We start from the raw sequence: 12,752 nt of genomic DNA, 5'->3' as shown, positions 1-12,752 counted from the left end.
GTACTGGTTAGCAGCACTGGCAATCACAGTGTGAGACTGATGTCCATTTTATAGAAGCTGTGAGTGTGAGGAAAAAGAAAGCCGATTTTCGGCTTCTGTTTACATCATGTGATTAGCTGTCAATGGCTGACAGCTGATCACGTGGTAAAAGGCCCGGGATCAGCCCTAAACTCCGATCTGTGATCAGCCGACTCCAAAGGACTCAGTGATCACAGGGGGCATGCGGGCAGCGCGAGAACGGGAGGATGTACACCCTCCCGGCAATTTAAGCCTGCTCTGTAGCCATCTTTCAGCTATAGCATGGGCACCAAGTGGTTAAATTTAAGTGTATTTATATTTCCAGTATGTGTTTCATGCTTGCAAGTGTTTGTAAACTCAAAGTGCTAAAATTGATCTAGCCTCCATGTGTTTGTTCATTAAAGTAGAGTTCAACTCAAAAGTGAAACTTCCACTTTAAATACTCCTAACCCCCTGACATGCCACATTTGGCATGTAATTTTCTTTTGGGGGGGGGGCGGGGGCAGATACCTAGTTTTGCAAGTGGCCTGCTCTGACTGGAAGTTCTTCTCTCCCCCTCCCTCCCTGCAATCTTCTGGGACAAGTCACAGGTCCCAGAATATTGCCCGGCCATTCAGGATGTGCAGCATGATTCGCCCACGCACCCGGCTGTGAAGCACTAGTGATGCTGGCACTGCCGAAAGGAGAGTAAGAGAACCAAGGGTTCCGGCTGCCAGATTGTGGGACAGCGGAGTGTGTGTTAATTAAAAGTCAGCAGCTACACTTTTCGTAGCTGTTGACTTTTAATAAACACAGAAACTGCTGGAACTCCGCTTCAAGCAGTGCAGTGTGTTTTTCTTTTTTTTCAATTTAACCACTTCCTGTTTGTGCACTGCCTATTTACGTCGGCAGTGTGGTTCTACCAGGCAAATCAAGTTAATATGCGTCATCTGCCTGGGAGGCCACTAGGGGGCAAGTGCGCGCCACCAGCAGCGCGCTTCCGCCCCTGATCGTCAGCGGGGAAGCCAGTGCGGGTGTCAGGCGGCTCCAATTGCTGCCTGACACCGGCAATCTCTCCCCAGTGACAGAGAAGGACAGGCGGCTGATGTAAACACAGCCGTCCGTCTTTCTCCCTGCAATGATCACAGAAAGCATGCGATCCTGCTATATAGGATCGCATGTCTCTATAATCATTTCAAAAGCCCAACCCCCCCACAGTTAGAATCACTCCCCTAGGCTTACATTTAACCCCTTGACCACCAATAGTATTAACCCCTTCCCTGCCAATGGCATTATTACAGTAACAGTGCATATTTTTAGCACTGATTACTGTAGTAATGTCACTGGTACCCCCAAAAATGTACAAAATGTCAGTTAGGGGTCCGATCTGTCTGCCGCAATGCCGCAGTCCCGCAAAAAATCTCAGATAGCCGCCATAACTTTCCCGTAGTTAGTAAACGCAATAACTTTTGCACAAATCAATCAAAATACGCTTATTGCGTCTTTTTTTTACCAAAATTACAGTATGTAGCAGAAAACAAATTGGCCTAAAATGTCAAAAAAATTTGGATTTTTAAATTTTTTTTGGGAATGTTTTTTTTTTTCAAATTTTTTTTTTTTAGCGCAAAAAATAATGTAGCAGGTTTTCCAGGCATTGGGCCTGGTATGGGTCTGCCATGGTTACCGGTGACACCTTCAGCCCATTTAGGCTGAATACCCAAGTGTGAGATTGGAGATAATGACCATTCCGGCATCTTTGGTTTGTTTTGTTTATTTGATATTGGGGATGGGAGAAGGGAATGAGTGGAATACTCCTCTGATTCAACTAGGTACAAATGGGACACTTTGTGGAAAAATGCCTTTCAGCGCTGTCTTGACGCCAGCTGGATGCCGACCAACGCTTGCTAGCGCTTGAAAAACACTGACATGCTGAACTGTACTTGAACTTGACTTCTGACACTCTGATCAGCTTAAAAGTCCTTGACTGTACTAAGACTTGACTTCTGACGCTCTGGGTAGCTCAAAAGTCCTGCATACAGCTCCCTCCAGTCCTTCCTGACTGAGGTAGCTCCTGTAACTGCTTGTGCTGCTGCAACTCTCAACACTGTGCACTGCACGCTGTACACTTTAACACTTCAGGGCCCAACCACTGGTGCCCCCTTTGCACTTCAGGGTCCTCTCACTAGGCACCCCCTCTACCTTCAGGGTCCTCTCACTAGGCACCCCTTCTACACTTCAGGGTCCTCTCACTAGGCACCCCCTCTACACTTCAGGGTCCTCTCACTAGGCACCCCCTCTACACGTCAGGGTCCATACACTGGCACCCTCTCTGATTCTCTTCAGGGTCAACACTGGCACCCCCTTTACTTTTACTCCGGCACCGGCTAGCTAGCTCCTGGATCCCCACGACCTTTACTGGAGTGGTCCCCTCTCTCTCTCTAGGCAGACCCCCAGGATGCAGTTTGCAGTACTCACAAACTGGGAATGCTTTCCTGAAACTGGACCCCTCTCTCTCCGCTGGTCCTCGGCACACCGGATCCTCTCTGCAGCTCAGCTCAGCCCTCTGTCACCTCAGGCAAGCCACCTGGGACACCCGATCCTGTTGACAGGAGGAGAGACAGCCGTACTCTCCCTGCTGGGACTCTGCTTCCCGCCAAAGACGCTGCGTCATGCGTTCCCCTCAAACTTATACCCACTCCCAGATTGCTGTGTGGCAGAATCTGCCTTTCTGGGGTAAATACAAGCCTGAGTGCACCATTGGCTGGGTTTCCTCCACTGCCCAATGATAACCCTCTCATGGAGCACAGTGGGGAGACTCCCCAGTCTCAACAGCTACACCTGAGAGACATGACAGCCCAGCTGAAAATCATGGCCCTGCTGTTAGGCAGCCAGGGCCCACTATACTTTACCAAGCACCTACTTTGTAGGGTGCTACAATAAAAATCGCACAGTTGATCAAAAGCCACCCCTAGAAAGCTCTATTTGTGGGGAAAAAAAGGTAGTTTGGGTAAAGCGCCGCAAAACCGTGCAATTGTCCATTAAAGTAGCGCAGTGCCGAACCGCAAAATAGGGCCTGGTCATTAAGCAGGAAAATCTTCCGGTCTTAACCTCCCTGGCGGTATGATTATGTCAGGAATTACATACCAAAAGCGGTACAATTTTTTTCATGGAAATTTGGCGTTATGTATTATAGGCCTACAATTCTTAGTAATTACTGACTTAAACCTGACCAAAACAAGACTTTAGTAGACATCCCAGATGTGATAAATTTGAAACACAAACGCGTGAATTATAATCGAATCAATAATATTATTTTATTATTTAATATATAATATATATAATAAAATTATATTATTGATTAGATTATGTAACGGAACAGGGCACCCCGGACCGGGTGCCTCCGTTGAAAGATGCTCCTAGTGCTTTCCGAGGACTCCAAGCACTCCACCAGACACCGTAACCACCTCAGATTCCACGAACCGCCGCAGCTTGGTTAGGGTCTCGCAATCTCCTACCCACCCTGGACCTACGACAAGGCTCCAGGTTCCTGTGGGTGAACCTCTCTTTCCCCAGAGAGTGCAGCAGAACAAGCTCTACACAAGCTCTTAAAAGAGCTCAGTGATTCTCTAAGGGAGTATGGAGGACCATAGCAATCCCTTGCAGCAGATTCCCCCAATAAGAGACAGAACTCTAGATTGAGGTTGAATGAACTCAGCACAACTTTATTGAACACGACTTATATACAGTTTTCACTCACAAAGTTACCACCCAGATGGACCTTGTTGAAGACTGAACATAATATTCACCATCCAATAGGAACAGAGTTTTACACTCTCATACAGTCTACAAAATATACAATGTGAGACAATCCCCCCTCCCCCTTTGCATCTAATCAACATTCCTATAAGTTTCTCTTAAAGCAGACAGACAGGTGGGCTCATTAGCACAGTTAACAATAGGTGAATGGAAAAGGTGTCTCAGACCCTATTTTAGACAAAAGCACTTCAATGATTAGCAGCCATGCTGTCTCTACCAGTTCCTGGATGCCCATATAAGGAGTGGACTTCCTGTACCTTACAGTTTACAGGAATAAAGGTTTAGCTTCTAGGCTAGAGGCAAGACTCCATTAGCCCCATGACTTATCCGTCTTTAAATTCCAGTGACGGTGAGTTCCGTCACAGATTATAATTCATGCATTATATATTATATATAGATATATGTGTGTGTGTGTGTATATATATATATATATATATATATATATATATATACATATATATATAATATATAACGCATGAATTATAATTGAATCAATAATATAATTTTATATATATATGTGTGTGTGTGTGTGTGCATATATATATATATATATATATATATATATATATATATATATACACACACATGTATATATATATATATATATATATATATATGCGCATATATATAATATAAAATGTGTTTTGTGCAACGTTTTTTTTTTTTTTTTTAATTTCCCTCCCTAGTTCCGCTCCCATGCAGCATTGCTGCTGCAGGGAACGGAACTAGGAAGTGATCACACCGACGGACGAGCAGCGGGACTCTCGGCTGGCGATCACAGCAATGAGAGATCATCGCTGGATCGCCAGGAGAAGGTAAGAGAACACCGCTGTGCTCTCTGCACATCCACCCCGAGCGTCACTCGGGGTTACCGCTCCTGATATAAAAAATCAACCCCCAGTCACGCTCTGGATTACCGCCAAGGTGGGTAAAGTGGTTAAATACCTTTTTTTTTTTCTTTGTGCTCGTTTGTAGTCACCTCCTCTCTCTGCTCTCTATCCCGATCTAAGAGAGACAAGTGGGAGGGGCTAAGATTCCCCTCAGTCAGTGAATGAAGGCTGTAGGAGAGGGGAGGGGCTGTGAGGAGAGGGGAGGGGCCGTGAGATCATGTTCTCACTGAACAGACAGGGAGAGAGCAGGTGGAGGAGGGAGGAACTTCAGAGACACACAGATGCACAGGACAGAAGCTAGATGACAGAGGCACGTATCCTGACCACAATCTCATGGCTTAGCAGCCATGATAAACGTGGTCTGCTCACAGGGGGAAGTCAGAACCAGGCAGAATCAACCAAGTACTATAGGAGATACAAAGGGGCAATTGACTAGGCAAAAGCATTATGCTATAGCTCGTGCCTTAAAGGAACAGGAGCATGATTTTTTTTTGGGGGGTTGGGGTAACAATCACTTTAAATGAAATTATATTATGGTCACTGCTACCCAGATGGACTTTTACATGAACATTGGTAAAAAGCTCTGCATGGTTTGAAATTACCAGGTCCAACAGAGTGTCATTTCTAGTCAGGGCCTCTATGAACTGGACCAGAAAATTGTCTTGTAATAGGTTTATAATTTTTTTCCCTTCAACTGCTCCAGCAGTGCCATTACTCCAGTCAATGTCTGTGTAGTTTAAATCCCCATTATTATCACTGTCACAGCCCTTGCAGCCTTTTCTATCTGTGCCAGGAGCTGAGTCTCCACCTCCTCATTAATACTGGGAGGTCTATAACAAACTCAAATGATAACTTTTGTATTACGCACACCCATGTACATTTCCACCCATACTGCTTCAGACTCAGCCCACTCTCCATCAACAAGGTCCTCTTTCACACTCGCTTTGAGATCACTTCTCACATAGAGACAGACACCACCACCCCTCCGTTTTATCCTGTTTTTTCTAAATAGAACATAGTCAGGAATATTAATAGCGCAGACATGTGAAGAATGAAGCCAAGATTCAGCAATACAAATTAAATCATAGTTCTCATGCACCAGAGCTTCCTACTCACCTATTTTGCTTTGCAGACTTCTGACATTGGTAAAACAAATACTTTAAACCATTGTTACATTTTGCACACTTATTTTGCATATTTTTTATTTTAGTATAAATAGTACCATTTCCAATGGTTGTTTGTAACATGGGAACCTTCTTATCCTATGCCATAACTCTCCCCCCATCTTTCCCCATTCCACTCACTAATAGAGGCTCCAACTGTCGGACCTGTCTGCCCCATTATAACCTAATTCACCCCCCCCCACCTCAATCCTAGTTTAAATAATCCTCCAGCCTGCCCACATACCTCTCCTCCAGCACAGCAGACCCCCTTCCATTTAGGTGCAAACCATCTTTAGCATATAGGTTGTACCCCAATGAAAAGTCAGCCAAGTGCTCTAAAAACCCAAATCCCTCTTTCTTACACCAGGTCTTTAGCCATGCATTCAGCTCTGTAATCTCCCCCTGCCTTTCCTATGTTGCGCATGGCACAGGCAATATTTCAGAGAATATCACTTTAAAGGTCCTTCCCTTCAACTTGCAGCCTAGTTCTTTAAATTGGTTCTTAAGGAACCTACACCTTCCATAAAATGTTGTCACTTTGAATACAACATCCCTGCACGCCTTCATTGCTGCTCGCATACGACTTCTTTAACAGAAGAATGTTGAAGTCGCACCAAAAGTAGTGCAGGAACCTTTTTCTAAGTCGGAGCGACTTGAGTTGTACCGATTAGAATGGTTCCTTTGCTGTTAATGGGGCGCGACTTGTCATGTGACTTTGAACTCTCAAGTTGGGGCAGCGTGAACCAGGGCTTAAAGGGGAATGCGCATGGTGACCTTTTAAAAGGTCAAGAGAAAAGGTGAGTGCGAAGAATGATTGGTGGTGGTGGTTCACACCAAAGAGGGAATCACGTTGGTTCACATGGAATTTCCTACATTTTCAGAGAACCGTTTGGAATTTATGAACTGTGCATTTGATTTGCGACATCACAGTGGTGTTGGAACCTTCTCACTTATACATTGGTCTGAATAATTCAAATACCTTTTCTTGTATGTTGGACACACTTTATTGAGTTTTTATGCATATTTATTACATGTAACACAGTTTTGGTTTTGAATGTGGTATTTATGATTTAATGAAACAAAGCACTTTAAAAAGCATTTAACCAAGGCAAAGCTACTATAGCCATTACAAAAGCAGACCCTCTCTTATTAAATAAATAAAATTAAATATCAGAAAAACAGGGGGTTATGGACTGTGCTGCAGTACAACTCCCAGGTTTTAGCCTTCAGACAGAGCTGACCAGACAAAGAACCAGAACAAAGCACTAAATCGTAAAATGATTTTAGAAATGGGGAAAGGCCAAGGTTGAAGACAACAAAGACAGAAACATGGGAACTGGGGGATTGCCCGGACACTGGACTTAAATACATTGGGAAACATATGGGTCACCAGAGGCAGAGAGTGCAAAGGGTTACTGGGAACAGTGGGGTAACAGGTGTGTACAGTGGTCAGTGGGAGCACTCAGATGCTAGAATCCAGGAACATAGCCTATAGGAGTGAGTTTCTCTTGCAGCACTAGGGTGCTAGGGACACATGAACAAGGGAATAAAAGAAGCACCGGGGTCACAGGAATGCTCAGGAACATAGAAGCTGTAAGCCGGGGCTGCTCAGAAACACTAGAAAAGGGTCCTGCAGCACAACCTGTTATTCAGGCACCCTGAGCACAGTTTCGATAGAGAGAAAGATTGAGAAGCTGGACAAAAAGTGGCCATGAAGCAAGCCATACTGATCAGCAGGTGAGATGTGGCAAAGCCTACATCTTCCAGTCTTGTGTAGCAAGGAGGTAAGACAAGACCATATTTTTGTGGATGGAACTACAAGTAAGAGATCAGTTTTGCATTTTGGGGGAACACAAATGATTAGCAAAGTTGACTTGTAACGCACAGTATTGTGTCTGTGGAGGAGCAGAGTTGTAACTCTAGGTTAGGAAGTGTGTTAGAACTGCAGAACACCTCCCCTTCTCATTTCTGCAACATGTGGGGGGGGGGGGTGCTATGTAGTCCACAAAATGAATTGTGAAAGACTGTTAACATTGGAAATGGACAACAGTGCCGCACAGGCAAATTATACAGAAAGTAGTAAGTTCACAGAATTTTCAGCAGAATCAACAAGTATTTATTTTTTTTTTTGCATTTGACTGAACAGATCTAACAAACTGTTTTAAATGGTATGTAAAAGAAAAATAGCAAATATCTACCCTACACCCTTTAAGGAAGCCAAAATGATTACTCTCCATTGTCAAGATAGTTTATTAGGACCGCTGGTAGCCCTAGGAAGTCTAAAAATGCAAGTATTGTCCTGTAGTGCTATTACTTAGCAGATCACAAGGATGTCAGCATAGAAGTTAGAACCAGAGTTTCTGGGTGGGGACTTGTATATATTTTTTAAAATGTATTTAGATAGATAGGTAAATGAGATCGGCTTGATGTACTCAACACATATAAAGACTTTAAAAAATCCTCATTCATTTAATGGTTTTTAATTACATACTGTAGGCACAGGCTCTGATTCCTGCTTCACTGTGCTGCACAATAGTCCTGCTTTTCTGCTCCTTCACACAGTGCAAGTCTATGGGTTGGCTGACTTAGGGCCATCTTACCGAATGGGCACGCTGGGACCCAGCCCCAGCCAAGCAATATTCCCAATTCCTGCGTGCATCCTGCCGCTGAACTTAGCAGGTGGCAAGCGCATGTTGGCCATGCTCTGCTGTCAGGCCACTTGGGCCATGGAGGGGAAGCCCACATCTGCAGGAATGCCTGTCTGCCTCTACGGGAAACAGGCACACACAGGACAGTCGAGTCTTACTCCCGTCCGTGTTTGTGTGTGTTCACCGGACCCAATGGCTGAACTTGGAAGCTGTCATTAGCCTGGCACTGTTGTACCAATAAATACCGTCTTCTCGATAATTTGCATTTTTATTCTCGTGGTTGATTGTGTAGGCAGTGCCCCAGTGCACTGCATTGCCCGGGGCCCTTTAATGCTCTTAAGATGGCACCTGGCTGACTCATTTAAAACAATGTACTCCCTATGTGGCTATCTTGTCTCCACAGCCATTAAGCAAATAGGCAGAATTAGGCTCATTCAAAGTAAATAATTTTTTAGTTTTTTTGACTCAAATGTATTTTATTGAGAAAAAGAGGCATATACAGAGAAGTAACCGCTGAGGTTACTAGAGACAGTACAGTAAGGTGACAAATGTAGTGATATAAACATGAGAAACAGCTCTGTGTGAGAACATTGAGCCAGTAAATACATAGAGTTAGAGTCGGTTCACACTGGGGCGACACGACTCTGTACTACTTCGGGGGCGACTTGTGCATTCCCATGCACCACGACTTTGGAGCGACTTGCAGGGACTTCACAGAATGAATGTCTATGCAAGTCGCTCCGAGGTTGCCCTGAAGTAGTACAGGACCCTTTTTCTAAGTCGGAGCGACTTGTGTCGCTCTTACTAGAACGGGTCCTGTAGCAGTCAATGGACCGCAAGGGAGCGCGACTTGTCAGGCTGACAAGTCGCGCTATTGTGGATCGGGTCTTAGAGATAATAGGTAATACTGTGAAATTTGAACAGTGGGTTTGGTTAGGATGTCCAGGTTTTGTGGCTTCCTCAATGCAGACTAGGACAAGGGCAATGCCGATTGGTTAATTGCCGACAGTACAAACTGGATGGGTTAGCCAAGTAGTCCATTGTTTCCAGAAGATCTCCACTCTTTTTTGCAAACAATCTCATACTGGGTGTGCGTATTGAGGATGTTGAAGAAAGTAGATCTATCAGGGTGGTGTGGTTGTTTCCAGGCCATGGCGATGGCTTTCCAGGCAGCAATCATGACAAAGTAATTAATTTACAAGTCTCAACAGTTATGAGAAAAATATAGAAGGGAAAGCATGTGAAATTCACATAGAAAATGATTGTATTTACGGCGAAAGCAACTGAAAATATGCGATCGCTAGAAATAAAGTTTACTTTCCATTTTGTGCTGCCTGTTTCTATTTTCTCAGTAAAGATCTTTACATGTTTCAGGCAGTTTATGTGCTTCTCATGCTTATTATCTATTCCCTAGAACAGATGTTTACTTGTGTTCATGTAAGGGATTACTGGTAGTATGAATCTAGTACATTATTATATGATTTTACCATGACTTACCCAGAGATTATACTTCTACACAGTGAAAGAGCTGAGAGATGTCTGCAAAACCCAAACTTTATTACTTTGATGGCAGAGGTAGGATGGAATCCATTCGTTGGCTGCTTGCAGCAGCTGGGATTGAGGTATGTACTGTATGTTCTACATCATTAATGACTGATGAATTCATACCTAAAGTTGTTAACGATCTTGCATTTTTCTTCAGTTTGAAGAAGAATTTTTAGAAACAAGGGAGCAGTATGAAGCCTTACTCAAAGGTATGATCAACTAAAAATATTATATACTAGATCAAAACCACATTTAACAACATTGACATACAAAAAGACTTCATGGTCATGACCTCAATCTGCAAAAAGATTTGGGCGAGCAAAGTTTTTATCGTTTTCTACTACAGTACTAAATTTCTCTCAGTGAGGTGACCTTTGGATTTTAAAAGCCAATTTCATATTTATGACTATGTTACATGTACATGTAGGGTAAAACATGAATCAAAATCACAGTATACCCCCCCCCCCCCCCCCCAACACCCACTGATCACATTTGCAATGCTTTGAAATTTAAAAAAAAAAAAACATTAACATGCAATTTTAGTTTTTTTTCAATTAGTGTTTTTTTTTTTTCAAAAGGTGGAATGAGCCTTTAGCCCTATACTGCCCAGTCCCGACATTCCTTTAACAGGATTTTTACGTCAATGGGCAGGAAGGACTGGCTAGTCACATGACCACAGTGATTGGCTTTCACAGTGGTCACATGATCATTAGTAGAGACCAGGAGCGGTCTTTGACAGCTCAGTCACTGTGCTGGGAGCGTGCAGTAAGCGCACTCTCAGCACAGAAAGCTCTGCCACCCATGGACACATATTCCTGGCGTATTGGCATTGAAGCCCATCCTCATTTCTGCTGAAAATATGCTTTACGTGGGCAGCAAGAGGTTAAGATCCCCTCCCCTGTTTAGGTCAGTAGGATTGCATAATATGGTATTAAAGCCCAATTGTTAATAAAAGAAAATGTTTCCTAATGACCAAAAGATGTCTTCTTTTTGACATACCAGGAGGTGCCAAGTAGCAGTAAACAATGACACTTATGCCCGCTGAGCTTTTTCAAATTTGTTCATCCTGGCAAATAGGATGCGGCCACATATACACTAGGATTTTTGACTGATTAATAATCTGGCCTTTGTCATTTACCCATTATTGTACTGGTGATGCACATTTTAACTTGTGTTTTATATTTTCAGAAGGAGCATTACTTTTTGAGCAAGTACCAATGGTGGAAATGGATGGAATGAGGCTTGTACAATCAAGAGCCATAATGCAATATATTGCTGCAAAATATGACCTGTATGGGAAAAACCTGAGGGAAAGATTGCTGTATGACTTTTATTTTTTCCTAGGACAATTTTAAGTTGATGACTAACCATTTATCAATAACGGTGGCAATGTTACAAATGATTATTCAATTTTTCCATATTGTGTATCCAGTGTGCTGGTTATTTTAATGTCACTATTGTGGGCTTTTTACCTCACCCATGAGACATGGCTACTGGTATACTGTGGCCCAGAATAATGAATTAGCTGTATGCAATTGGGAATACGCTTGTACTTGCATAAACCTGCGCACATTTACAAGTGTACAATCCGATCCGAGATGCATCCAAGGGTGTACTGCTTTACACATGCCCGGGTTCATGAAAGTATTGGCATGTTCCCTCATACTTTTGTATACAACCGTTATTACTATGAGCAGATACTATACAATAGCTGTGTACCCAGGTGGGGAAATACACCTGCAATGTATGTTGTAAAGCCCCAGGCACCAGTGTGCATGGTGCCTTATTGTCTCCAATGAGACTGCCCTGTTTTTTTTTTTGTTTTTTATGTTTCTGAAAAAAAAAAATGACTGCTGTTATTATCAGAACACTCTCTATGTAGAGGATCAATATATTCATATAATAACCTCATCTGAACTTGATATGATACCATCAATGTATGGGAATCCAAAAATATATACAGTATTTGTGATCTGACCTACTATAACAAATAATATAGAATCGTAAGAACACAAACAAAAATATGTCAAACTGCACTATAAGGAGAAGGGATCAAAAATGAAAATTTCCAAAATTATACATGGGTATGTCTAAAGAAAAGCCAATTTGGAAAAAAAAAAAAAAGAAAAGCCAAGTCCACCTTTTCTTTAATTCGAGGGAAGTTTAAAAGACGCTTACCAGAACAAAGAGGAGTAACATTACTCTTGAAGCCACTTTGTATATGTGCACAATGATTACTGTAATCTAGCAAGACTAATGTTTGCAGTAAATTATAGTATACATATGTAGAATATAATATGCATAAAAACACTAAATGGATACATTTGTAAATTTGGGGTAGCAGCGCCTTACTTCTTTTGGAAGGAATGGCCTATTAAAACAGAACTGGTGGCACCAAAGAATCCCAGAATGATTTTGGCACTTGGCACAGTCAATTAACCACTTCTGGACCAGAAGGATTTACCCCCTTACAGTCGGTTCACACTAAGGCGACACGACTCTGTCCTACTTCAGGGGCGACTTGTGCATTCCCATGCACCATGACTTCGGAGCGACTTGCATGGACTTCACATAATGGAAGTCTATGCAAGTCGCTCCGAGGTCGCCCCGAAGTAGTACAGGATCCTTTTTCTAAGTTGGAGCGACTTGTGTCGATCCTATTAGAACGGGTCCTGTAGTGGTCAATGGACCGC

The 12,752-nt window shown here is 43.0% G+C and overlaps 1 protein-coding gene across 1 annotated transcript in view; it reads left to right on the top strand.

Annotated features, from left to right (window-relative positions):
* The window catches only part of LOC309550930 (glutathione S-transferase 3-like), a 58,627-nt gene that overhangs the window by 21,663 nt on the left and 24,212 nt on the right, over positions 1-12,752 (top strand). Inside the window, exons 2-4 of the mRNA XM_082251330.1 lie at positions 10,035-10,136; positions 10,217-10,268; positions 11,248-11,380. Of these exons, the coding sequence (XP_082107456.1) occupies positions 10,050-10,136; positions 10,217-10,268; positions 11,248-11,380 (272 nt within the window). The 5' untranslated portion in view covers positions 10,035-10,049. The remainder of the gene's footprint in view (positions 1-10,034; positions 10,137-10,216; positions 10,269-11,247; positions 11,381-12,752) is intronic.

Source organism: Pelophylax lessonae (genome assembly GCF_965119305.1).
Source record: "Pelophylax lessonae genome assembly, chromosome: 3".
Classification (NCBI taxonomy): Eukaryota; Metazoa; Chordata; class Amphibia; order Anura; family Ranidae; genus Pelophylax; species Pelophylax lessonae.
The sequence above is the reverse complement of the archived record's forward strand: the minus strand, read 5'-3'. Positions and strand labels throughout refer to the sequence as shown.